This window comes from Vitis vinifera, chromosome 19, assembly GCF_030704535.1.
Source record: "Vitis vinifera cultivar Pinot Noir 40024 chromosome 19, ASM3070453v1".
In the NCBI taxonomy this organism is placed as follows: Eukaryota; Viridiplantae; Streptophyta; class Magnoliopsida; order Vitales; family Vitaceae; genus Vitis; species Vitis vinifera.
Genome location: NC_081823.1, coordinates 7,471,923 through 7,499,653, shown reverse-complemented (window position 1 = coordinate 7,499,653; position 27,731 = coordinate 7,471,923). Strand labels below are relative to the sequence as shown.

General features: G+C 34.1%; 4 protein-coding genes across 10 annotated transcripts; all 4 read left to right on the top strand.

Moving 5' to 3' along the window:
• The first annotated feature begins 240 nt into the window (after window positions 1-240).
• LOC100243584 (protein ENHANCED DOWNY MILDEW 2) lies at window positions 241-15,567 on the top strand. 7 transcript variants are annotated; one of them, XM_010646211.3, is made up of 19 exons: window positions 241-404; window positions 1,315-1,754; window positions 1,840-1,936; window positions 3,324-3,374; window positions 3,498-3,646; window positions 4,507-4,603; window positions 4,738-4,836; window positions 5,409-5,656; window positions 5,787-5,876; window positions 5,962-6,492; window positions 6,646-6,793; window positions 6,899-7,000; window positions 8,934-9,026; window positions 10,523-10,564; window positions 12,700-12,810; window positions 13,593-13,664; window positions 13,770-13,888; window positions 13,962-14,025; window positions 14,127-15,567. In XM_010646211.3, the coding sequence occupies exons 2-19, from the start codon at window positions 1,345-1,347 to the stop codon at window positions 15,381-15,383; spliced, it is 3,780 nt and encodes a 1,259-aa protein (XP_010644513.1). In that variant the 5' UTR covers window positions 241-404; window positions 1,315-1,344; the 3' UTR covers window positions 15,384-15,567. The 7 variants fall into 7 exon arrangements, with proteins under 7 accessions (XP_010644513.1, XP_059591330.1, XP_002276879.2 ...); XM_002276843.5 differs by having other exon boundaries at window positions 264-404; window positions 3,495-3,646; XM_059735345.1 differs by having other exon boundaries at window positions 392-777.
• Window positions 15,568-15,672: 105 nt separating this feature from the next.
• LOC100265911 (probable long-chain-alcohol O-fatty-acyltransferase 5) lies at window positions 15,673-17,050 on the top strand. The gene has a single exon (XM_002276866.4). The coding sequence runs from the start codon at window positions 15,733-15,735 to the stop codon at window positions 16,867-16,869; it is 1,137 nt and encodes a 378-aa protein (XP_002276902.2). The 5' UTR covers window positions 15,673-15,732; the 3' UTR covers window positions 16,870-17,050.
• Window positions 17,051-18,290: 1,240 nt separating this feature from the next.
• WS-1 (wax synthase) lies at window positions 18,291-19,545 on the top strand. Its single transcript, XM_002276892.4, has one exon. It carries the CDS (start codon window positions 18,420-18,422, stop codon window positions 19,470-19,472), a length of 1,053 nt encoding a protein of 350 aa, XP_002276928.1. The 5' UTR covers window positions 18,291-18,419; the 3' UTR covers window positions 19,473-19,545.
• A 1,696-nt stretch (window positions 19,546-21,241) lies between these two features.
• Window positions 21,242-22,560, top strand: LOC100255629 (probable long-chain-alcohol O-fatty-acyltransferase 5-like). Its single transcript, XM_002276914.4, has one exon. The coding sequence runs from the start codon at window positions 21,400-21,402 to the stop codon at window positions 22,492-22,494; it is 1,095 nt and encodes a 364-aa protein (XP_002276950.1). The 5' UTR covers window positions 21,242-21,399; the 3' UTR covers window positions 22,495-22,560.
• Window positions 22,561-27,731: the final 5,171 nt, after the last annotated feature.

Genomic DNA, 27,731 nt, shown 5'->3' with positions numbered 1-27,731 from the left:
ATTGGATATCACATCTATAAATTAGAAAATATATATAACATTTTAGTATTCAATGCACCCAAATCCCTAAAAGATCTTTTCCAAAATTCGCACATACCTTTTAGGACACTATTAAATACTATAGAATATTGATTTATTTTTTTATGGAAAGTTTCTAAAAATAAAAAATGGGCCCAAAATAAAAAAGAAAAAGAAAGAAAAAGAAAAAGAAAAGAAAAGGGAGTGTTTCCCAAATATATAAAACCGACTTATATAAAATGGAGTGTTTGGACAAAACTCAATTGCTTGTACTCTGGTGACAGAATAGAAGGGCGGTAAGCGGGAGGAGATTCTGCTTCCTTTTTTTCTCTTCTTAGGGCGCGGTGAGGAAGCGATTGCTGCTGGGTTGTTTGTATTCTGATAAGGTAAACCCTTTTCCGGCGATGAGTCGCTGTTTGGTTTCTGAGAAAAGGAGAGAATATTGAGAGAGAACAATGTGTGCTTCTGCTGGGTTGCCGAGAAAATAGAGGAGAATAAGGGAATTTTTATTTTTATTTTTTAATCACATCTAAATTCCACCCAACCGAGCGTTTTACAATTGTTTGGCTTCGTCTGAGGAGAATTTTGGTATATGGGAAATCAATATAGCTTTAAAAAGAGGATTTTGAAGATTTCATTTGTTTTTGTTTGTTTTCCTGCGTTTTCTCAACAACCAAACGGAAGGAAAAATGGGATATTCGTCCAGAATAGCAATGAGGAGACTGGGATTTGTGAATCACGTTTTCTTTTTATTTTTGGGTGTGCTTTCTCATCAATCAAACTGGCTGTTACGCTGATACTCTCGGTCATTGAAACCCTAGAAAGTCAATGTGGCATCTAAATTTCTTATATATACATTATTTTTTTGCATGGAATGTGAAGTAATTTGTGACTGCCTTGTAAGTACCAGAACCATAACCCTCTGTTTAGTTGCTGTGAAAATTGAGGTAGAATATGTTTGAAGTTGGAGCAAAGATTTCTGTTTTTTTGGGTCCCTAAATTTGAAAATTTTTAGGATTCAAAATATGAATTTCTTATATTCCATGATATTGAACAAATGGAAGAAAAACTACCAGCCTTCCAAAAATAATGACATATCAAGTGTCTTAGGATTTTATGAAATCAAGTTGTTTTAATTTTCTATTTCCATTTGCCGATTTTCATATCATGGTTTCTTTTGACCAAAAAGACATTAAGGCGAATCTGGACCAATTTGATTTACGCTGAAAGATGGAATTGCATTCATTGTCTCTTCACTCTCATATTTTTTTATTCTCTGTCCATGTGTTCTGTTAGGCTGTGAGGTGAGCTTGTGAATTAAAGAGAATGGCATCTTCAGATGATGAGGGTGAGACTCTGCCAGGGTCTGTCTCAAATTACCATTTTGTAGATGACAAAGGTGAACCCATTTCATTTTCGGTTCTGCCTATTCAATGGAGCAAGGGTGACAACCTGGATAGCAAGAAGGAACCTATTTTCTTGGATGGTAATGCTGACAATGGGCTACAGAAGATTTATAAGCAGGTCATTGCATGGAAGTTTGATCTTTCCGATGTGAATCCTGAAATATCAGTGCTCTCCAAGGAAAATAACTGGATCAAGCTTCAAAAGCCAAGGAAGAGCTTTGAGGATATTATCAGGTCTATCTTGATAACTGTGTGGTGTCTTCATTCTATGAAGAAAAATCCTGAAACATCTGGGAAATCATTATGGGATCACTTGTCTAGAGTTTTCAGGTAATCATATTAGGTTTTCAATCCTTTCATCTTTCAGTTTATTTTTTGTAGGTGCAATTGTTGACATTTGTTGTGCACCTTTCAGCTTGTACGATGTCAGACCTTCTGAGAATGATTTGGTGGATCATACCACTTTAATCAGTGAAGCTGTTAAAAGGGATGAGGGCTTAGCAAAATCCAAGGTTTGCTCTTTATTATTGTTTAAAACATTGCAACAAGATATTATTGTTCATATTGTGAACATTAGATGATTAATTATGTTTTTTGATCTTTGTGTCTTTCTTTCATTGGCACTATTTTACCTACAAAGTGGGTGACAATTGTGACTTGAAAAATGGTGTTTCACTTGTTTACTAGATGTCTAATTGCTTCTTTTACATAGAACCATTTACAAGTATAAAAAAGTGACACAGAGGTGTCACTTTTTCTTCATGCCATTTTAGTAAATTTGATACTACTAGATTTATATATGTGCTGGTAGGTTTATTAGTGCCCAATCTATTTTGACCTGATTCAACATTGGCAAACATCTCATCTGTCTTGGCACAAGCAAATACATTGGTTATAATTAAAGTCGGTTCCAGATTTTGTTTTGACTCATCTTGTTATTGGGATTTGGCAATTGTAATAAAAGATTTTCTCTGAAACTTTTTGTTATGAAAAAGGTTAAGTTGGAAGATCAAGGTCTTTGACAGGTGCATAGTTCCCTAAGGAACAAGGTGCAAAGATCTCTTGGGGCCTTAGGACAACCCAAGGCAAACACTTGAGTGAAGTGAGGCACGACCTAGTGTGCATGTGAAATTCTATAAAATACTTTTATATTTGGACATGCAAACATCTGTCTTACTCTTATGTATCACCAAATATGTTCAATTTAGAAGAAAAGGGGCCAAATTGACTGCACTATTCCATGACCTTGAAAAAAAGAAAATAGTTGTGGCGTGCCTATGCAACAAGGCACCTACCTTGGGAGGCAAGGCACCAGAAGTGGTGAGTTTTAACAAGTATTTGGATGTGCAAGAAGAGTTTAAAAATTTAAGAATCTTTACAATCATAGTTGAAGGAGATGTTGCCAATAATGAGTCCTTAAAATTTATCTTTTGGTGCCATTTTTCTGAACCTTCTGATGACTACAAACAGAGAACAGCTTTAAAACATTACCACAGTGGCTATTATAAAACCGTAGCGCTCATGGGGATGTATCCATCAAGTTTTAAAAAGAAAAGATAACATAAAAGCCTTGGGCATTCTGTTTTGCATTTATTTGAATACAACTTGTCTGATTCAATGTAACATTCATTATGTGTGCTTCTTGCTGCACCTTGCACCTTTTTGTGCACCGCACGTTTGATTTTAGAAACAATAGTAATTCGTTTTTAAAGTGCAATTATTTTGTAGTTGTTTTTGCTTGGTTTACTTCGTGTTTGTTGTAAATAACAGTTACCTGCAAGTTGAGTTTCATTTGAAATATGGTTGTTCTTTGTTCAAGATCGTATCTAGGAATTAGTGTATCAAGAATTTATATTTTCTTTTGCACTTTGTGATCTTGACAATTTATTTGTTGATCAGTTTTTGCTCACATTTCTTGAGGAGAAGCCCAGGAAGAGGAAATCTTTTGAGGTTTGACTCTCGTGCTTTTCTGTTTTTGCCCACTTGTCCTCTTAAAACTTTGATCTTTAACTTGATTATTCCTTTTTGTGCAAGTTTTTCTTTATTGAGCGAGTGCACTTGTTGGTTTAGCAGGATGTTCCAACTACATCAAAGCCTGGGTTTATAGTTGATTATATGGATGAAGATGGAATAAGTGAAACCGGAGAAGTTGGTTCTGATGAAGAGGAGGACCTGTTTGATTCTGTGTGTTCGATGTGTGATAATGGTGGTGATCTTTTGTGGTATGCATTATTTATTTATTACAGTTGTACTTACATTTTTTGATAAGATGTTCCTTTTGTACTTGAGAACTTCTATTACATCTCCATGACCTCATCTTGTATTGCATAAAATTTAAGTGTCCTTGGAAGATTCCCTGGTAATTTAAGGTTTAATTCATCATCGTCATTATGGTTGTTTCTAGTCTGGTTGAGTTTGCTGTTTCTTTTATTGTTATTGTTATTGTTATAACTATTGATGCATAGTGACAACATGTGCTGACATTGTCAGGCTCATTTTTATTTTATTTTTATATTTTTACTTTTTGGTATAAACTATTATAAAAGAGTTGAGTGATTCTTGTTTTTTGTCATCATCATGCAGCAGATGTAGCTCTGTTATATCTGCAGACTAAAATTGAATGCTATACAATGCCCTAACATACTCCCTTGATGGAGAAAACAAATTTCATGTAAAAATGAAATATATAAACAAAATGTACACTCTCATTAGTTTGTTTGGAAGTATAAGGGTTGTTTGACTGGGGACATAATGATTAGATTCTTATATTCTGATGCACTAAAACCATTAGATCCATTTGTTTTTGTGTGTCCTTGTGGAAAATATTGTCTAATTTTCAAAAGATTTGTCATGAAATTCCTTAGTTCTACATGGCAGCTTTAATCTTCCAAGAAGGTTGTTTGCTTGCTACTTTTATATATTTGTCTAATCTTTCTCCCTCCAAGTAATATGATGCACCGCTTTTATGTCTTTTAAACTATTACCTAGCTTTAGACAGATCTTATCATGGTTTTGTATTTGATTAACTGAGCATCATTTTGATAAGTACATTTTAAAATCTATGTTATTGTTTATGATGCAGCTGTGAAGGGAGATGTATGAGGTCATTTCATGCAACTAAAGAAGCTGGAGAGGAATCACTCTGTGCTACACTTGGAATGTCTGTGGCTCAAGTAGAAGTATGCTATTTTTTTCATATTTATTATTATTACTTTCTGGTGTGCACGTGGATATGTGCTCCTGGGCCATTTTTTGATTTTGAGTTTTTCTTCTTGTTTCTTTTTTCATACTTTCATTTTATTTTACATGGCAGGCCATGCAGAATTTTTATTGTAAAAACTGTAAATACAAGCAGCACCAGTGTTTCTCTTGTGGGAAGCTTGGCTCTTCTGACAAATCTTCAGGCGCTGAGGTATAAAGCTGCTATAAAACATTGAATGGATGGAATTTTGGTTTGTTGATTTTATATTATTTTTCTGTTTGATGACTTAATTAGAACATTGACAGCTGAGGTTTTTGTAGCTCCCTGTGATTCTGTCAGATTTACAAAGTATTGTTGGGATAACTTAGCTATAAAAGCTTCAAATAATTTTTTTGCCTTTCTTTTGGTGTGTTCCAAACTTTGAACACACCCTTTGCCCCCTCAGACGCTAGTCATTACTTGGTATTTCAGTTAAAAGATTACCACTTCCATAAATCCTCAGCATTAATTTTTAACACATCTGATGTCCTATTATGTTTGCTATCACAAGTTTTTTATTTTCTTCACATAGTTGCATCGGAATTGACCCGTTTGTCTCTTGTATCAGATTATTGTAGTCGTAATTGATTACTGCGGTTAGAATATAGGTTAACTGATTGGGAATTAGTTTGCCATTTCAAAGATTCCCAAGGATTGTTTCTTCCAGTTTTTCTCCATGAATGTACTATCTATGTGGATCTTAACTTCAGTGGCTCATATTTTCTTCACCAATTGCTTTTTAGGTCTTTCTCTGTGCTAATGCAACCTGTGGACGATTTTATCATCCACAATGCGTTGCAAAACTGCTTCACCGGGAGGATGAAGCTGCAGCAGAAGAGCTTCAGAAAAATATTTATGCAGGGGAATTATTTGCTTGCCCTATTCATAGATGCCATGTCTGTAAACAAGGAGAAGATAAAAAGGATCTGGAGTTGCAGTTTGCTATATGTAGACGTTGTCCCAAGTCATATCATAGGAAATGCCTGCCTAGGTACTGCCTGATTGTTTCTATGATTCATATTTTATCTTTCAATATTGTTACAAAATATTATGATTTTTTTACTTAATTAGTAGTGTATGGGTAATGTATGGATGGTTGATGCTCAAGTTATTTTTATCAGGAAAATTTCTTTTGAAGACTTGGATGAAGAAGGAATCATACAGAGGGCTTGGGATGGCCTATTGCCCAACCGTATTTTGATATATTGCTTGTGAGCATTTAATGTGATAAGCTTTTTTTCTTCTCTATATTTTCTGTAGCAACTCGTGACATTTATCATCAATTACTTTGACCAGAAAACATGAGATTGATGAACTACTTGGGACCCCTATAAGAGATCACATAAAATTCCCTAATGATGAAGAAAAAATGGAAAAACGAAGATCGGAGTTGTTCTCAAGCAGAAAGGACTTGGACAAGGTTGTGTCAAAGAAGAGAAGTCTGGTCTCAGAAGACTCCCCACGTGAAAGAATGGCTGTCAAGGCAACGAAACAGGTTGAGAAGTTGTCTTCTACTGTGAAAGATGGTGATTCTACCAAAAAAAGTGAGAAAAGATCATCTGGACCAGATCCTTCAAAGAGACTCAAAGTAACTGGTTTCTCCAAAAAATCTTTGGATGACAATGTAAAATCCATTTCAAAGAAAGTGGATAAGTCATCCATGGCTGATGAAAACAAGACATCCTTGGGAGAACAGTTATATGCCCTAATCAAGAATAGGTCTGAGCCTAGGAAGGAGGATACACCTAATAGTGAACTGGAACAAAAGGTTGTCACAAAGAAAACGAGCAGTTCATTGCCTTCATTAGATCGGGATTCAGAGAATAGGTTATACACTTCTCTTTGCATTACTAGATAATTGCATCATTATTTTCTAAAATTTCATCAGATTTATACTAATTGCATTCGGTTGGGAGTGGAATTTTTTTGGTACATATTTCGAATCATCTCATATTCTGGAAGTGACATCCTGTAATGCAGAATATTGGCCATAATTAAGGAGTCAAAGTCTTTAATAACTTTGGAAGATGTCATGAAAAAGCACAAAGTGCCATCTACCCATGCATACTCGTCAAAAAATACAGTTGACAGGACTATTACACAGGGAAAGGTGGAGGGCTCTATTGAGGTATGTCTTGATAGTTTTGAAGTGTAAATCAAAGCTTTGAACCATGGTGTCATTTTACTGAAAAAGAATTTACTGTTGATGCTTTTACTTTATCTTTTATTGCAGGCTCTTCGAGCAGCTTTAAAGAAGCTAGAAGGAGGGGGCAGTATTGAAGATGCAAAAGCTGTTTGTGAGCCAGAGGTTTTGAACCAGATAGTTAAGTGGAAGGTGGTTGCCAGCTCTGGATCCTATTTTTTGTTACTAGCTGTATTTAAAATTTATTTATTATCCCATTTCAGCATGCTGTTCTTTGCCTTTGGTACAAGAGCTTAGTAATATTGGGCTTCCACTCCACCTGTCACCTCGATAGGATTTTTTTTGAATCTAGGAGAATTTTTTTCCTTTGACGATGCTATAATTGGAAAATAAGGATATTTACCATCTTTAGTGTATAAAATCAATGTTTTAAAAACCGAACCAAACTAGTCGGTCCAACCATCAGCCTGTGGTCCTTTAGGTTCATTTTACCTTTTCAGCCTGACTTGGTTGAAATTAGTGTTGAACTGGCTGACTCAGCCTGGTTTTCCATCCAAATCTGGCTCCTTTTCATTTTTATGGAATGCATGCAGGAGGTTGGGCTTGATATATGGATTTTCATTTCCAATTGCTCCTACAAAATTTTTTTTTCCTCAATGACCATTGTGCCAACATTACTGTTTGATATATACATGGTCAAGACCAATATACACCTTTTGAAAATTAAAATACTCTTATTGCTTTGTAAGATGATAAATGTAAAAATAATATAACAATGGTAGAATAACGAAATATATGATTGTTGAAGTAGAGTTAAATAATAAAATTTTATTTCATTTTTAGATAGATTTTCTTAACATTTAAATGTTGTAATTATATATTTATGATGTCATGTTGACATTGCGGTTCAACTGCAGTTGAACCATTGGTCTGACCAATAAACTGTGACCAAGTGACTTCTCCAGTTCAGTGATTCTTCCGTTTTGAAAGCATTGTATAATAGTCGATGTAAAGCACATTTTTCTCCCTAAACAGCAAAAAAAGAACTGCTTTGGATTTTTCATCCTTTTCATGATTTTGAGTCAGTGATAAAAGTTGATGTAGTGCACATTTTTGTGTATCTTGCATGATGATTGTTGACGTAGCCCACATCTTTGTGCACTTGCATGTGCATGGTGGCTCATCTCATCCCTTCTAGCTTTCTTGTCAAATTCTATATGCTTATAAAAAGTGTTTTAAAGGAATTTTTTTTTTTTATGATGCTATGATTTTAATTAAGGACAGGAATTAGGTGGAATTTTGACTGGCCAACTTAAAGCTAGTGGACTTCTCATTACTCAAGGACCAGGTGCCATTAAAACACTAGTTTAGGCATTGCTGATGATAATTGCCTTAGGTCTCTTTCTACATGGGGTTCATCCAGTGGTGTTTGTGCATTGCTAAACATACCCTTCAATTCATGTGTAGGGCTTGAATCTACTGTTCATGTGTAGGGCTTGTGAGATGTTCCCTTCTGTGTGTCTAAGAAAAAGGATGGAATAATCATTTTAGCTTATTCAATGATTAGAGCCTAAATGATAATTAAAAGTTGCAAGCAACAAAATCAGAGAAAAAGAAAAAAAAAAATGGAAAAAAAGAAAGAAGAGGAGAGCAGAAAAAGAAAAAGAGGTAAGAATTGGCTTCTTAAGTTGAAGTTGGGCATGTCATTTTCAGAAACCTAGGTTGGCTCTGTAATTTGGTTGTTGAGGTTACTTGACTAAGGAAAAGAAATGTTTTTGCATCCACTTTCTTTTTTTGGGTCTATATACAACAAGTTCATGTGTCACAGTTTTTTGCTTTCATTTCCATGTAGCTCCTGTTGTTATGTCTGTTGCTTCCTTTTCCTTTTTATTGTTTTAACTCTCAAGTATTTTGGAGATGGTTATTTTCTTGGGAGTAAACTCTAAACTAACAAGACAGACTTAACTCATGACCTTGTAATATGAGGTCTCTTGGAAGCCCCTCAATACCATTTGGGTTGCAATGCCCATGGTGATTTGCATCTATTTTCTTGACTTATGATATTTGATATGTGAAAACAACTTTGTAATCTTGTGTCATGAGCTTGTTATTCGTATTTCTGCAGAACAAGCTTAAAGTTTATCTTGCACCTTTTCTCCATGGCATGCGGTATACTTCTTTTGGTCGCCACTTCACAAAAGTGGACAAGCTTAAAGAGGTAAACAGTGTGTCTTTATGGTCATGGAAGCTTCCACTTGTTGACTAGCTTTATCATTTTCTGCATTTTCTTATACTATTTTTATCCTAACATCTGTAGTGAGAAAAACAAAATTTTTGATTAATATATTTAATTTATAGTGATTTCATTTTTCCTGTAATCTTCTTCCTTTAAAATACATATTGTTAGTTCAACTCATTTTTATGCCCAATCAACACTGTATCTTGTTGGAATTTCATGCATCACCCAAGGCACTTGTTTATTTTCTCAAAAGTGATTTTTCTACACAGAGGACTTGGTAGTTAGGATATGCAGTTAGCAAATGCAGTGTATTGCTTCACATTGTCCTACCTCACCTCCACTCAATGGAGGGTGAATTATACTTATCTGCTCAGGTTTTGATACACAGAGCTACCTACACTTGTGTTCCTAAAATTACAGTAACCTTCCTCAGGTTATTTTATCAACCGCAGTGATGGAAAACCATGTCAGGTGAAAGCAACAATCGTTTATCACTTTCACTTTTCTGATATGAAGCAAAAAGGGTTCTTCTTAAGTACATTTGTGTCCAATACTACCTTATTAGAATGTTCCTTCCCCATGCGATGATGGAGGCTCCCTGGCTATCATTTGATGTGGCGGTATGCTATTTGTCATTGTAGCCTATGGAGTTAGTGTGGAGGAGCTATCAGCAGCCAGCACAACCTCTTATTCTGTCATATAATGTTTCAAATGCTCGTGGGCATTGGTCATTCAAATAATAACATCCAGATTAAGATTTGCTGCATCTAAAAACTCTCCATTTATGCGCTTTGCAAGTTTAAAAGCTTAGCTTAAGAACTAATTAGTAATGCTATTGTTCTGGTAAAAAAATTGAAGTGAAATCTAACGATGACAGCTATTTTTTTTTTTTTTTTGATCAGAAATGATGTAAGCTATTTCAATTTCTTATTTTTTTTCCTCCTTCACTAAACATTCCATTCGAACTTTTGTTTGAAAAAGTTGTTAGGTATTTGTAATTTGCTGGTTGCCACTGAGTTGTGGCTCAGTTTGTAACTGGAGGCTCCCAAGTAACCTCATGTTAGAGGTTGGGAATTCGGGCCCATTGGAGTTGTCTTTTTCTATGGAACTGTAGTATAATCTGATCAGTTTCGAAAAGAATTAGTTCAATTTTGTGTGAGATAAGTATAATTTTCAATTCTCAAATTAATAGTTTCTAATGGTTAGAACTGGAGACTTCTGATAATACTTGTGTTCTTAACTTTCAAGGTTGCTTCTGTGAGCATTTTGGTACTTTGATCTTTGACTAGTGACTTTGATTCAACAAGAGCTCATATTTGAATAGAGAATCTTCCTCTAGTTATATTATGTTCTCATTACATTTTCTTCTTCCCCCATTATTGGATTTGGACTTTCTACCTTATATAAAAATTGAGTACAAATTTCCACTTACATCCAAATTTGGTGATCCTAAAAGAATGATTTCCAATGTGCAGATTGTTGAGAAGCTCCATTATTATGTAAAAAATGGTGACACAGTAAGTACTTTTACTCCTTACATGATTTGCATTTCATTTGTTTTGGTTATTGGGCTTGGCTTGAGCTTGGCAGAAGTTTGAGGCACTTTGCTCAAGCTTACATTTTTTTTAAGTAAGCTTGAGTTTAGCTCAACTTGGCTCATTGAAAGATGAGTTAAAGTTCAAACTCAAGTAAAAGTTTAAAACTAGAAAATTAGCCCTTTTTGAAGGCTAAAAAATGATTTGAGCATTTGATTCCTTAATTAAAAAAAATGGAAAATCTCTACTACTAAAGCATCATCGTGTTTTATTTATTATCTGGCCTTTTGGTGCCCTTGTATACGTTCTATGTGTTTCAGTGTGCCCTTTTGCTAGACGCTTGTAATATATTTCTTTGCTTGCTTATTGAAAAATATATTTGATTTATTATCATGCTTTCTTTTGTATGGTTGATGTAATTAATAATATTTACACATTATAAATTTGTTAAATATTTAAATTAAGAATATGATTTTTACACACTCATATATATGGTAAAATCTCTATAGAATAATAATCTGGGGACTGAGAAAAATTATTATCTTAATGGGGTTATTGATTTATTAATAAAAAATAATTTATTAATTTGTTGATACATAGATATTTATTAATACAGAGCGAGCATTATGTTTTTATTACAACACTTATACATGTATGACTTATAAATTAAAAACACTAAAATGTAGTCAAAATTTAATACATAGAAGCCTAAGAGACTACTAAAATACTAGGTAGTACATGCATTGCAAAAAATTAAGGATGAGGTTGAGTTCGGTTTAGGTATGAAGAAAAGACAGACAAGTTTAGATCCATATTTTGAGAGAGAGTTGAATTGAGACAATGGAAGTTGAAAAAGGTTACTTAATATTGTATTATGAATTTTTGTTTGCTATTTTTATATGTTTTTCATTAATTATTAATTTATATTTCCTTGGGCCCTTAAGAATTTCTAAAAAAATTATTATCTTATGCATTTAATGAAGTTCTTAATTTAGTACACTAAATCGAGTTGGGGCCACAAAATTTTATTAGTTTATTAAACATTTATTTATTGAGATTTTACTATATATATATAAATGTATGTATGTATATTGTTAGACAACCAATTTAACTAAAAACTTAAGCTTGTTAGATTTGGGTCCACAATGTATATTGTGTGCTCTAATACCCTCCCTCATGTGTAGTCTTATTTAGGCTTATTTATACACACGGACTTAATAAATTGGGGAAATAAAGGACTTGTTTGGGAACGTTTTTGAAAACAGTTTTTAACAGCAATTTTAAAAATAACTATTCTCCCAAAATAAAAGTTTGGTTGGGAACTTGGAATGTTCTTTACGTATTTTCTATGTTTCCAAATATTTTTTAAAAATAACTTTTATTTTCAGTCATTCTTTGTATATATACAATTATTTTTAAAACAGCCTCTAGAAAACTTAAATATGTTCTCTATCTATAAAAAAAAACTTAAATATGTTCTCAAAAGACACTCTGTTTTTAGAACTATTCTCAGAAACTTGTTATAGTAACAATTGACAACCAAACATGTTTTCCTATTTTTTGTTCTCAAAAACAAAAAACTATTCTTTAGAACAGTTCCCAAACATAGCCAAGGTGGCCTCTTTTTGGGCTTTAATAAATTGAGGAAATAAACATGCAATAAGGTTCAGATGCATGACAGGTCAAATGAGGCTCTAATACCATGTTAGACAACTGATTTTCCTAAAAGAAACTTGTAAGGTTTATGTCCACAATGTATATAGTATGCTCTAACAAATAGTACTATTTTGTTAAATATTATATTAATTTGCAAAAAAAAATGTTAAAAACATATACCAAATTAATTGAATAAAATATAAATGTATGAACATTATGCGAGTTACTCATGACCTTTTTGAACTGAGCTTGTTAACACTTGAGTTCAGCTAATTAAACTGGCTTAATTATTATTTGAGATTGGCTTTTTTTTCTTTTTCCCCCCCTTTTGGGTTGCATTTGAACAAGCTAAGGATGAGCCAATCTCAAGCTGAATTCGAATGGTTTGAGCCTCTTTAGAGCCCTACCTCTATTATGATTTCTCAATGTGGGTACTGGATTATGAATTTTCTCTTAAACAGATAGTCGACTTTTGCTGCGGTGCTAATGATTTCAGTTGCCTGATGAAACAAAAGCTTGAGGAGATGGGGAAGAAGTGCTCATACAAAAATTATGATGTTATTCAACCCAAGGTGATCTTTGCTTTTAGTTCTTAGATCATTGCTCTGATTACATGAGTTTCACCCAATTTTTCTATGATGTGCTCCATCCTATTTTTCTTTTATTTACTATGACCTGCAGACATGGACATAGTGTTGCATCTAGCCATGGATATTGTTTTGGCACTTGACTTGAAACTCTCCAAGATCTGGACATTCAACAATTGCTTTTGTTATATAAAAGCTTAGTCTTTTTAATGATCTTGACCTGCATCAAGTAAGGGTTTAGGAAAATTGAGCAGCTAAAAGTTGAACATGTTAAAAACTTGAATGTTCTTTGATTAGTGGGGTTGAATTGAGAATAGCTGATCTAATAGTCAAGTGTTACATTCTGTTTGTAGTAAACCTGCAACCTTGATGTTTTTACATAAAAGATTTTGTTCCTCGGAAGTGACATCCTCTCCAGTATGGTCCAGTGACCCATGTCTCAAAGAATGTGATATTTAATTCATCTTTGATTATTCCCTAATTTGAACTTTAAGGGATGAAATGTAGACAAAAGGGCAGTTGGTGTTTGTCTTTTTCCCTGGTCTATTCCATTATCATGTGTTAAGTTTTTTGGTGCTAAGTTGTTGCAGTGAGCTTTATTGTTGTAATTGTAAATTCATTGCTTGCATATATGTAACTCTAAAATGGAGTTTTGTTACAGTGATTATTAAATTCATTACTTGCTTATGTTAGTCTAGTTGGGTGCCACCTCATCTGTATGTGTCTGTGTATTATTTATATTTATCTCTTTCTGTACTTCTGTGCAGAATGATTTTAACTTTGAGAAGAGGGATTGGATGAGTGTTAAACAGAAGGAATTACCTACAGGGTCACAATTGGTGAGAAATAAAAGCTTGTATTCATTATAAAGAGTATGGTGTTTGGATTTCTCTACCCTATTGGCAATTGCTTCAACATTTCTTTGTTCTTGCTGCTTCTTGTAGATCATGGGGCTAAATCCTCCCTTTGGAGTTAAAGCGTCTCTGGCAAACATGTTTATTAATAAAGCTCTTCAGTTTAAACCAAAACTCCTTATTCTTATTGTTCCCCCAGAAACGGAAAGGTAGTGGCTTTCAATTATTCCTGAATCCCTCTCTTTTCCTCCCTCCCTTTCTGATGTGTTCTACCTTCACCAGGCTAGATAAAAAGAGACCACCATATGATCTGATTTGGGAGGATGATAATGAACTCTCAGGCAAGGTATACTAAGTTCACAATTTCTTTATAGCTGAAGTTGAACTATATTCATCAAAATACAAATATGTTTTGGTGGTTGATGCTGGTGTATTCTTCTCTTTCAGTCGTTTTATTTGCCTGGATCTGTTGATGTAAATGACAAACAAATTGAGCAATGGAATGTGAACCCACCATTACTCTACCTTTGGAGCCGGCAAGATTGGACTACTAAACACAGGGCCATTGCTCAAAAGTGTGGCCATGTTTCCAGGCGACGCAGAGTGTCACATTTGGAAAAAATTCAGAATGAAGAGCCAGTCCTTGATCATCCAATGGCGGATCAGACTCATTCTGGTCATGTCTCCATGATGCTGGATGAGCATTCAGTGGAAAATCATGAACTTGAACACGAAGAAAGAAGAGAAATTGTGACTGCAGGTCGTGTAGAAAGTTCTCCTCACAGTGGTGTTGACAGAGAAGACCATGGGAAGAAGCTTCTCAATGAGAACTCAAAACAGAGGCATGGTAAAGGGAAGCATGAAAAAAGAACAGAGAATATATCAGATGACAAACAGATAATGACACCTGTGAGTGAGATGTGCAAGGGAACTTCTTGCACTTCCTCACCTCGTGCAAGTGATGCCAGGTCCACAGTGGACATTCACCAACCTGAAGCCCTCAAGAAGTCCTCACCTGTGGAGGTTGGCGAGGAAGTTTATCCACATTTCCAGCCTGGTGTTCCTGACTCAAGTTTACAGAGAACAGGATATGGTGGGTCTCATGCTAGCATTCCAGAGGACATGGCAAGGAGGTACAGGCTGGACAGTGAAGAACCTTTTTCTAGTACGATCCACAGATGGTCAACTGGTGTTAGTCCTGGCCTTGATTATGGAATTAGGAACTCAGAGGAACCATTTACCAGTTACATGAGAGGCAGCATTGACAACCTTGGTTATAGGCATAGCATCCGAGACAGAGATGAGTATGGAAGGAATGCAGATATACGATCACAAGTTCAATCTTATGGGCTACATGATCCCATTGGTATGTCTCAGAGGAGCAACTATTTAGCTGGTCAGGATCCCCGGTTTGGCCAAATGGGTTCATTTCCATCTACTTATGGGCATCCAGGTTCAGGAGCGGAGTCATCTTACAGTAGGATGAACACATCAGCAATGCAGCGATATGCGCCTCAACTCGATGAATTAAACCACACAAGGATGAATTCTTTTGGATATGAACGGCCCATGCCAATTAGAAATAACATCTATGATCCTCTTGCACCCCCCCGACCTGGATTCCAAGCTGATTCAATGGGCTTTGCTCCGGGCCTTCATCACCCATTTTCAAAGCAAAACTCATCTGGTTGGCTCAATGAGTAGATAGGCCACCATATTTCTTTTAATGATTCCGTTTTTTGACCATTAATGTTGTAGGATGTTGAAAGGTATGCTCTACTGTTTGATGCTGGTTAGAGCTTTGGATTCCTGTTATATGTAGCTGTGCATAGTAGTACTATGACACTATCCTTAAGTTATAGAATTTAAAAATGCTTCTTATCTATAAGTTTAGGCATCATTTTAATTTGTGTGAGAGAGAAGTGTTGGGGGGTTTAAAATTTTCTGGAGGGTCCCCTTCATGATCATTTTTCTAGGGCCTCTCTACTGTCTTAACCGAGTCTATTACATAAAATACTTGCGTGAGTGACTTCTTACAGGTGGATTGTGTTTTATGCAACATAAAGCCATCAAAGAAGAGACGGGCGGCAGAGACATGGATGGTGAGATAAAAAGCTTGATCAAGGTATGGATCTCAGCTATCAGCTCTATCTGTTATTGTTATTTCTTTGTAGTCCGCCTCCCGGTAGGTCTTTTCAGGCTCCTCTTTCTTCTTCCCATGTTTTACCTCTTCATCATCCTCCCCTTGAACCTCTCCTCCGCCCATCTTGTTGGGACCACAGCCTTTTACCTTGCTTGGCTTGCCAACTTCAAGTTTATCCTCTTCTCCTTCGGCCATGGCCCTTTATCATTCCCATCACACCCCCCAAAATCTGTCCTCCGCTTCATTTCTATTGCTTGTCTTCCTATTAAGATCAAGACTGTCCCATCTCCAAAATCACATTCAGTGTCTGAAAACAGCACGGACCCCTTATCAGAAATTGTGATGAAATTGCCTAGGCCACTTCTATTGGCTATAAAAGCATTGCTTTTTGCTATCCTGATTAGGATCTACAACTATAAACGCCATCTGCATCCAAACGTGGTCTTATTCCTCTACTGCTGCCACATGTACCTGGCCTTAGAAATTGTTCAAGCCATGGCCGCAATCCCAGCCCGTGCCATACCAGGCTTTGAGCTGGAGCCACAATTCAATGAACCCTATCTGACCACCTCTCTGCAAGACTTCTGGGGTCGTAGGTGGAACCTCTCGGTCACCAACATTCTACGGCCGACTGTATACGACCCAGTGAGAAGTATTTGTACGCGTATTTTAGGGAAGAAGTGGGCCCCGGTGCCAGGAGTGCTTGCGGCATTTTTGGTGTCGGGTCTCATGCATGAGTCATTGTACTACTATATAACGCGTGTGAGCCCCACGTGGGAGGTCACCGGCTTCTTTGTTCTTCAAGGCTTGTGTACCGTCTCCGAGGTAGTGGTGAAGAAGGCATTGGGTGGTAGGTGGCGGCTGCATCGGGCAGTTTCCGGGCCGCTGACGATTGGATTTGTGTGTGTGACGGCTGCCTGGCTGTTCTTCCCACAACTGTTGAGAAATCACATAGATGAGAGGGCCATAAGGGAGTACTCAATTTTGGTTGATTTTGTGAAGCAGAAATTCTTAACACTTCCACCACCTTTCATGGCTCATCCCTGACCCTTCTGCTTTTCTCTTATGCAGATAATAATCATCTCTGGGCCAACTTTTCTTTCACATGCCTTTGTTTTCCTTTGTTTTTGCCATATGATACGTTGGTCAACTTTCCTTTTTGTCGCATTTTTCAATGTCATGTGGCCGCCCAACTCGCATTATTTTTGTAATAAATAGATTTAATGAATTTTTTTTTCCTCATCATGTGAAAGTGAATCTTGGGAATGACGAGGCAGTGGAAAGCCAAATTCTAATTATGGCCTCCACACATATTTGGCGTTTAGGTTCCAGTGCCCATTAATTACTTTGAAGAACGTGATTCTTTTTTAAATATGATTTATATCCGAGGGATTTTGATTCACTAATTTGAAAAAATATAAAATATAAAATAAAATTTTTTATAAATCAGTTTTATTCTTATTTATTTAAAAATATTTTAAAACATATACACCTTTTTTAAATATCATTTTACTTGATAATATTAAATAAAATTAACAAAAAATTAATTTATTATTTTAATTTGATAAAAGTATTTTATAAATCAATATATTACAAATTTTTTCTTATATAATATTATATATAAATCATTTTGAAAAAAATTCATTAAGATGCTCAAGTCATAAATATTAATTTTTTAATTTTTTAATTAATAATGATTTTATACAATGTATTATATAAATACATTCATCTTTCCTTTAATAAAATAGAAATTTTAAAAGTTAAATACAATTAAAACAAAAAAAATAAAAATAAAAAATTAAATATAATTAAGATCAAAAAACTTTAAAAAATAAAATATTAATTTTTATTGTATTTCGAACTCTTTTTTGATATCTATATTTTTTACTAGTGTCATTTAGCTAAAAGTTAATGTTTTATTTTTATATTTTTAACTTTAAAATTTTAATTATATTTTTAATTTTTAAAATTTCTTATTTTAATAGGTTCTCATAGTAAAAGAAATTGTCGATTGCTATTATTAACCTGATAAGTAAAAGATCATTTTAGGAGAAAAATATATTTGGCTTGTGAAAAAATGTATATATTTTAAAATATTTTTAAATAAATGAATATAAAATTAATTTATAAAATTGAAGTTTTTTTTTATATTTTTTAAAATTAGTGAATAAAACCCACTTTTCCCATTTATATTTATTCACTTATAATAAATTTATTATTATTATATTAATTTAAATTTTTATAGAAGAGATGCTAGTTTTATAATTTATTATAAATAAAAATACAACAACCATTCTTTCAATACTGGTAAATTATTTTTTCAATTCTGGATATTTATCTAATTTTTCTAATAAAATATTTATTTTAATAAATAAGCCCACCTAACTTGACTTGTCCATTACATGAATTTTCCTTTTCGATCTGTGACCATTGATCTTAAATGACTTTGGTGAATGATTAAGGGGAGGAAAATATAGAATAAATTTATTAGAAAAAAGCAAAAAAAAAAGAAAAAAAAAAGAAGAAGCTCGAATGCCTTGTGAGCTGTGATAATTCAAATCGCTGAACGATCTGCGCTTTCGAAGAAAGGCTCAAAGATGGAGAACAGTGAGATGAAAAGCTTCGGCTATGTATGGATCTTAGCCATAGCATCTTTCTGCTACTGCTACTTCATCTCAGCCTCCATCCCCAAAGGCCTCTTCAGACTCCTCTCTCTCCTCCCCATCATCTTCCTCTTCACCACCCTCCCTCTCCACCTCTCCGCCTTCCACCTCTGCGGCCTCACCGCCTTCTTGCTTGTTTGGCTCGCCAACTTCAAACTTCTCCTCTTCTCCTTCGGCCGTGGCCCCCTTTCACCACCACAGCCCCTCCTCCACTTTATCTGCACTGCCTCCCTCCCTATCAAAATCAGCCAAAACCCATATCCCAATTCCTACAAAATTACAAGTCCATATTCCAAAACCGGCCAGAAAGTCGCCTTTCTCATCAAAGCGTTGGCTTTAGCTGCATTGTTGAAGGTCTACAAGTACAGACAATTTTTGCATCCAAACGTCATCTTAGCTCTCTACTGTTGCCACGTGTACCTCGCCGCTGAACTTATCCTGGCCCTGGCTGCAGCCCCGGCTCGAGCCATCGGCCTGGAGCTCGAGCCACAGTTCAATGAACCCTACCTCGCAACTTCTCTACAGGATTTCTGGGGGCGTAGGTGGAACCTCATGGTAAGCAGTATCCTGCGCCCCACCATATACTTTCCCATCCGTGGTTTTACGGCGAGTAGACTTGGGCCCAGGTGCTCACATCTCCTGGCAATGCTCGCGGCCTTTACAGTCTCGGGCCTCATGCACGAGGTAATTTACTACTACCTCACGCGAGTGACTCCCACGTGGGAAGTCACGTGGTTCTTCGTGCTACAAGGGGTGTGCACCGCCGCGGAGGTGGCGGCCAAGAAGGCTGCAGCAGGACGGTGGCAGTTGCCCCCGGCGGTCACCAGACCGTTGACGGTTGTGTTCGTGGCCGCCACCGGTTTTTGGCTGTTCTTCCCGCAGCTGTTAAGGAACCACGTGGATGTTAAGACTATTGGGGAGTACTCAATTTTACTTGATTTTGTCAAGGAGAAAACGCTACTGCCACTGTCCTTGTATTTGCAATGATATATTATTTGATGACTATGTCTTACAGATAGGCAGGCATGGCCTGTTATTTTATTAGTATATTTTTGGTGGATGGAGGCTTTCAATGTGGCATGTGAATCTGACATTGCACCTTCTTCTTCTAATGGTATCGGGCGAGGGTTTCCATGCCCAACATGTGACTGTGAGCCTTTCACTCCAAAATTCCAAACTTCATAATTACGTTATGCTCTGGGAAGTGGAAAATACTTTATATTAAAATTTGATTTTGTGAAAGGTCGTACCAGATACCATTCCATATTCTAAATACAAATTTTGATATCATTTTAAAAGTAAAACATAATCAGTAACAGATGCTTCTAACATAAATATTTTTTTTTATATTTTTGTATGTAGCATTATTCTTAGAACAAAAATTTGACCTATGGTATTTGTAAAGTTATTTAGGGAATATTTGATGTCTCGAAAGTGGAAAAATAAAATATTAAGGATGTTATTTTAATATTTGAATGACATGTAAAATGAGTATATGAGATATAAAAAACATAAAAGAAGGAAAGTTAGGGGCTTGTTCGGTGGTTGTTTTAAATAATAGTTTTTTGTGTTTTAAAATAAAGGAGGGAAATACGCTCGATAATTAAAAACAGAAAATAGAAAATATGGTGTTTTCAAATAATATCTTTTAATTATATTCTGTTGTTTTTACTTGCTTTTGAGGGTTGTTTTTAAAAATAATTAAACAAATATGTAGAATGATTAAAAATAAAACACTAAACATATAAATTATTTTTAAAACTTATTTAAAATATATTAAAAATATTTTAAATTTTTAAATAGACTTTATTCTACAAAACATTATATAACAATTTTTAAAAATTGTTTTTAAAAACTATTTTTCAAGACTGTTAATTATCAAGCAGGTCCTAGGTCTTTTTAGGCAATTGTTTTTTAAAACAATTTTTGTTCTTTAGAAAAAAAAAAAGGAAAAAAAAGGAAAACATTTTTAAGAATAAAACAAAAGGCAAATTTCTATTTTTAAGAATAAGAAATATAACATTTTCAAAAAAATATATTTCAATTATTTTTTGAGAATCAATTTCAAAGATAATTATACAAATAGGAAGAAAGATTAAAAATAAAGGATTATAGATAAAAGTTATTTTAAAATATATTTAAAAATAGAGAAAATATGTTGAATACATTTCAAATTCTCAAATAAATTTTTATTTCATAAAACATTATAAAATGGTTTTAAAAAACTCTTCTTAAAAACTATTTTCTTTACTAAAAAAATAATTTTTAATGATATCTATTTAGAAATTTGAAATAATTTTAATATGTTTTCTATATTTTAAAATATGTTGTAAAAATAACTTTTGTTTTATTTAATTATTTTTCATATTTGTATAATTATTTTGTAAAACAAAAAAATTAAAAGATATTTTCTAAAAATGTCATATGGTCTATTTTTAAGAATAAAAAATTATTTTCTATTTTCTATTAATCTAACTTTTTTTTTTAACGATAAAAAAATTATTTTCAAATAAGTTATCAATTGGAATTTATATCTTTTCATCATTATTCACTCCTTTCAACAATTTATTTAAGTGAATAATGTAACTCATATAATCTAAATTTTCAAATATATAATCTAATATATTATAAATATAATAATAATAATAATAATCATAACAATAATAATAATAATATTTATTTCCATCGATGAGACAGAATCCAACAAAAATGAAAACGTCTTTCCATTTCAAGAGTAATTTAATTATGCGGATAGAATGTTCACTCGTCACAGATTTTTCCATGGAGAAGAAAAGGCAGAGGCGCCATTCTAGACTCTTTCATGGCTTCCCAAATCTAACCCACTTTCCTAACTAGAAAAAAAGGATATCTATTTATATATGGTCGAACATCACCAGTAGAAAGGTTGAGAAAAATGGGGGGTGAGATCAAGGGTTTGATCAAGGTCTGTCTCTCTGTTCTTGCGTCTCTCTGCTACTCCTACTTCATCGTCTCCAAGATACCCAAAGGCAAGTTCAGACTCCTTTCTCTTCTCCCAATCTTCTCCCTTTTCGTCGCTCTCCCTCTCTTCCTCTCTACTGCCATTCTCTCCGGCATCACTGCTTTCTTCATCACCTGGCTAGCCACCTTCAGACTCGCTCTCTTTTCCTTCGATTTAGGTCCTCTCTCCACTGGCTCACCAAAGTCTCTTCTTGTCTTCATCGCCATTGCTTGTCTTCCCATCAAAATCAAGCCAAATCAGCAACATCCGTCTCGCCAAGAACCCCATAAACCCCCAAGATTACCCCTTAATTTTGCAGTCAAAGTCTTGGCTTTTGGGGTTTTCATCGGATTTTATCAGTATAAAGAACTAGTACACCCCAAAATTTTCTTGGGTCTGCTTTGTTGCCAAGTTTTTCTGTTCCTCGAGGTTCTTTTCAGTCTCTGCAGCGCTCTGGTGCGATGCACGATGGGGCTGGAGGTGGAGCAGCCGTCTGATGAACCGTACTTGTCGACCTCGCTGCAGGACTTCTGGGGACGGAGGTGGAACCTCATGGTAACGAATCTGCTGCGTCACACAGTATACAAGCCCGTAAAGTCGGCAGCCGAGACAGTGATGAGCGAGCGCTGGTCGCCGCTCCCGGCGGTGGTGGCAACGTTTTTGGTGTCCGGTTTGATGCACGAGTTGCTGTTCTACTACGTCAATCGTGTGAGCCCGTCGTGGGAGATGACGTCCTTCTTTGTGCTGCATGGAGTGTGCTTGGTGGTAGAGGTTGGCGTTAAGTCAGTGTTCTCCGGCCGGTGGCGGCTGCACTGGGCGGCGTCAGTGCCGCTCACCGTGGGCTTCGTGGTGGCTACCAGCTTCTGGCTGTTTTTCCCACCGCTGATCAGAGCCGGTGCTGATATGAGAGTCATGGAAGAAGTAAAAGTCTTGTTGGAGCCTATGAGGGAAAAGATCCCACTACTCCCACTACTCAACTCAACAAGGGAGCAGCTTCTCTTATTTGATCTTTCTGGCAGACACAAGTGATGGATTCATACAACAATGTTATAAATTTTCATATTTAGGTGCAGTGTGGGAAGATTAACCAGTCAATTTCAATTATTTGGGCTCATACATGAATTAAAGAATTCGAAGGCTGGGTGTTGGGTGTTGTTTGAACTACAAATTAAGGAATTAATCCAAAAGCTCAATGATCAAAATACAACTCTAATGAATGCTAAAATACCAAAGACAATGATAACAGCGAAGCACCATGCTACGTCTTTTTCCATGGACAACATTCATAATGATCCATTTTGCATTTGCATCGCACGATAGCAAATACCTAGTAATGCTACAACCAATACTTCGTAATCTGCCGGCCGCTAGTCACTACATGCCTTGATGCCAGCTATGGTTTCATTCTCTATTGTCTCACCGGCGACGCCTTGTCCGGTTTTGCCATGGCGCATCCCACGGGAACCTCTTAATTTTGTTTTATTGTTTTTGGAGTTACTTATTAATTTTGTTTTAAAAAGAAAAAAAAAAACTATCTGATTTAAAAAAATGAAAAAACAGATTTGCAGAACACCCCACTAAATCTGAAGGTTTATGTTTGGTTCTATGAAGTTTGAGGAAAAATACGAAAGAAAAAGTAAAAAATAGATTTAAAGTGAATAAATTATTTTTTATCCTCCATCAAACTTATTTAATATATTTAATTTTTTTATATAAAGATGAAATAATTTTTAAGTTTTTTACTAATATTAATTACATTTAACTTTCTTACGTATTTTTCATGGCAAAATTAAACATGCGATCTTTTTAACATTTTTCTTAGTACTTTCTAAGAATTAAACATAACCCAAATGAATCCGATGTTGACTAAATTGACAAAACTTTGATATTTTATTAATTAATAAATACATGAATTAAAATAATGCAACAAGACATGATGAATGCTATTCTACAACAAGAAATGTGAAAAATATGAATGAATTGTATAAATGAGACTTAAGATATACTCATCGAAGGAATAGGTATTTTCAAAAATACATTTGAGGAATGATAATGAAAATGAGGAATTGAAAAGCAAATGAAAGGCTTACAAATGGCAAAACGAGGACATAGGCAAGGAATTGCTTAAATTGATAGCATATATTGGTTGTTATTAGAATTTTCAATTTCAAATTTAGCCAAACCAATAACAATGCAGGGGCAAAAAATATCAAAATTTTCTAATATTTTCAATTTCTTTGTTTTGGTCTATGAATATTCTCTAGTAAGTCACTATAATAAAGTACAATTGATGCTTAGATTGTTCAATAGATGCTTATATCGTCTATTTGACCTATTAAGAACATATTTGATCAATTGAATGCAAACTTGTTAGTTGATGTCAATATGAATTTGTACTTGAGTGAAAAATAAGATTGAGAAGAAGATGGTCAATTCTAGGCTAATTGCAATCTAATTGGTGATTGAAAATGTGATAAATTAACAGTGGTTTGATCTTAAAGACTGAAACTCTCCTTAATTAGATCAAAAAATGTAATTGAAAGATAATCTAATTCATATGAACTATGTGGCAAAGTACATCAATCTTTAGAAGCTTTCATTCTAATTTTTTCTTTTTTGTCTTGTACTGCGATATGTCTTTGTTTTTGCTCATTTTTGAACTATTTAGAGAAATATTCCTTTCTCAACATCTTCTTTCTCTCATTTGCTTCTTCTTGAAATTTATCTTGGTATTAGAGCGCCCTTTATTTGATTTGAATGGCCACCATTGGAAATGTTTTTGAGAAATCTTTCTTTGCTAATCCTATAAGTATTTTTTATGCTCAAATTTCCTAAATACTAGGTTAAGATAATCCCCAAAATTAGCTCATTGGAGCTTAAGCTCTTCTCTTGTTCAAACCTCTTTTCCATCTCAAAATTAGCCTCGCACTTACTATTAAGTGTGATAAAAACAACTACATTGTTAGTCTTAGGGTTTTCCTAATCAAGTTTTGATGATTGCAAAACAAGGTTAAGTTTACTAACGTTTTAAATTAAGTAAAGTTTTTAAGTTTTAAGGCAAAATTCTAAAGAAATTAAGCTTAAACAACTATGAAAAAAAATCATCAATGGCATGAAGATTTGAATCTCTTGAAGAGTTAAGGTGTTCTAGGAAATTTCTAAAATGATATTATATGGTGCACTTAGGTCCAAAACTTTTTTCATACACTTCAAAGCTAATTTTTTCATCCATATTTAAGTTTAAAAATGATGTTTTATTATGAAATTAGATGAATCTTTGTTTTAATTCATAACTTTGAGCCAAAACCTTTGAAATTGTCTTAAAAAGTTTTTAAAAGGGCTTATACAAGTTGTTGGAAGGTTGGAACTTCAAATTGAAAGTTTTTGTCATTTTAGGTGCAATCGGTTGAAGGTGAATTGAATCAGTCGAATCAGTTGAGGAATCGACTCAACTTATTGGGCTTGATTGATCAAGGACTGATTGAGGGTACATATATTTCTTTTTTCTTTTCCAATAGCTAGTGTGATACTGATTGAGGTTTTGGCTCTTTCAATCTTAGTTTGGTCAAGGGTTGGTTGAACCTTAAAATGCCCTAATGGCTAGTCAATCGATCAAACTGGAACTTGACTGATCAAGGGTACTTTTGTGTTTTTGGGTGTCCGAGCTTGTTTCTATAAATTGAAGAGCCTTATTGCATTTATTGAGTAGAGAATATCATCATTATTGAATTGAAAGACATCCATTTTCTTAGTTTTAAAGCTTTTCTCTGAAAATGCATTGAATTCTAACTTGCATATTCTTGAGTGCACCTTAAAATCTATTATAGTTTTTCTCTTGTAATGTGAGCAATATTTGCCTTAGGATTAGAAGCATTAAAACCTTTATTACTTATTAATTTTGAGTGAAGAAACTTCAAGTTGGTAGAATACTTTGTAGTACCTATTGAAGTCGGTGAATCCAATTGTAAAACTTGAAGGCTTGTACTATAAGCCTTGATAGTGGACCCTTACTCAGATAAGAACTTGAGGAGAATGGATATAGATGAATTATTGAACCACTATAAAAGGAGTTAGCACTTTTTTTTTCCCTCAATTTCTCTTATTTTGCTATTATATAGCTTGTCAATTACTTGTTCTTTACTTTTGGGTAAACATTTTTGAAAAGTTTTTATCACCCAATTCACCTCCCTTCTTAAATGACTTTTTTTAACCCAATTAATCATTTTTCACAATTGGTATCAGAATTAGGCCATATATATATATATAATTAACTATCTAAGAGGATATGATTAATTTTTTCAAATGATGTCATATAGAAGGGTTTATTTTTATTTTTATTAATCAACCTCCATTTGTTTTGAGAACCAATTATTCATATTGGAAAACTAGAATAACATGGTTCTTCAAATCCATTGATTATGATATTTTTTATATAATTCAAAATGGCCCCCATGTTTAACCAAAAATTGAGAATGAAGTAGTTATTCCAAAACCAAGCTAAGAATGAGATGAGTTTGACAAAAAGAAAGCTAATTAAATGCAAAGGCTATTTACTATTTACATTGTGCAATAAATGGAAATGAGTATAATTATGTATGCCGATGTAAATCTGCTAAGGATATTTAAAGACTACTTAAAATAACTCATAAAGGAACTAATCAAGTCAAAGAATCTAAAATTAATATTCTTGTGCATGGTTATGAGTTATTTTCTATGAAGGATAATGAATCTATCATTGAGATGTTCATTGGGTTCATTGATATCATCAGTGGACTTCAAACATTAGGAAAGATTTATGGAGAATTAGTGAAAGTGATGAAAATTCTAAGATCTCTACTAAAGAAAGAGAAGACCAAAGTCACCATTATTCAAGGAGCAAAGGATCTCTCAATGTTTCCTTTGGAGAAACTAATTGGATCCTTGATGACTCATGAAATTACCATAAAGAGTCATCAAAAAGTGGAAGACAAAAAGAAGAAGAACATTACTCTCAAGGCCTCTATCGTTGATGAAGAAGATGAAGCTAGTGAAGAAGATGAGGATCTTGCTCTCATTGTAAATAAGTTAAAAAAATTCATCAAATTTAAGAAGAAAAAAGAGAATAAATTTCAACCAAAGAAAGAGTCTTAAAAAAAAAGGTCTTAAAAAAAGAGTCTTCAAATAGTGAAAATGAAAAAGAAAAAAGAAAAAAAGAATTGATATGCTATAACAGTACGAAAAAACTCAAATATATCAAGTATGGTTACCCTCTCTACAAGAATGAAGCTAAGAAGGGAAAAAAGAAAGTTATGGTATCTATTTATTGTGATAATGAAGAAGACCCCACAGAAGAAGAAAATGAAAATGAAGTAGTCAACATGTGCTTCATGGCTATAAATGAATAGGATGAGGTCATTTTTAACCCAAGTTGTGAGAATTTGCGAATAGATTTTGAAGAACTCTATGGTGATCTTGAAAAACTTAGGTTAAAAAATGTTTCTATTAAAAAGAAAGTCCTAAATCTTGAAGATAAACTTAAGGATATGCAAAAAAGTTTTGAAAAGGTTGAAACAAAAAAGATTTACCTTAAAAAAAATGATTGGTTGACCCATTCTCTCTCGAACCTTTCTTGTGGACAAAAAACAAATTGAGATGATTCTTATTAGCCAAAAATATATTTTTGATAAAAAAAAAAAGTCAGGCTAAAAGTCAATCAAGAACAAAAAATATTTCAAAAATTATTTTGTCAAAGAGGCATCTAGTACAAAGTCCTCTACTATTTGTAACTTTGTGAAAGAAGAGGTTACATAAGTAGCACTTGCCTACTTAAAAATATTTCTCAAAATGCTAAAGCAAAAAAGTTTGGGTTGCAAAATCGAAGAACACTAACCCCCAAGACCCAAGAAGATATAAGTACCTAAATTATCTTGACTTGTGTTGTAGGATTCAAAGAAAGATAAATGGTTCTTGAATAGCAGATAATTCACATGACACTCAAATATACTTGATCATAGATCGTAATTGTACACATTCACGATTGGCTTCATGAATTGTCAATATTTCTAAATGATTTGAGGAAGTGACAACCATTTTTTGCTTAATCGATTTCCATGATATTACAACAAAGGACGAAAATATCCATTTATATTGGCAAAATCTCGTGTATCGACGATCAACGACACAATATAAGCTATTGATATATCGAGTTGGAGAAATTTATTGACGATATATCGGTATTTGTCAATAAATCGGTGACATCATGAATTGTTCGTTGATTTTTAGGTGAT

Excerpts from the sequence above, each read along its gene's own strand:
- LOC100243584 (XM_002276843.5), top strand. The coding sequence starts at position 1,345 with ATGGCATCTTCAGATGATGAGGGTGAGACTCTGCCAGGGTCTGTCTCA. Across the intron at positions 1,937-3,323 it reads AGGGCTTAGCAAAATCCAAG|TTTTTGCTCACATTTCTTGA; the intron begins GTTTGCTCTTTA and ends TTTGTTGATCAG. Across the intron at positions 14,026-14,126 it reads ATAATGAACTCTCAGGCAAG|TCGTTTTATTTGCCTGGATC; the intron begins GTATACTAAGTT and ends CTTCTCTTTCAG.
- LOC100265911 (XM_002276866.4), top strand. The coding sequence starts at position 15,733 with ATGCAACATAAAGCCATCAAAGAAGAGACGGGCGGCAGAGACATGGAT.
- WS-1 (XM_002276892.4), top strand. The coding sequence starts at position 18,420 with ATGGAGAACAGTGAGATGAAAAGCTTCGGCTATGTATGGATCTTAGCC.
- LOC100255629 (XM_002276914.4), top strand. The coding sequence starts at position 21,400 with ATGGGGGGTGAGATCAAGGGTTTGATCAAGGTCTGTCTCTCTGTTCTT.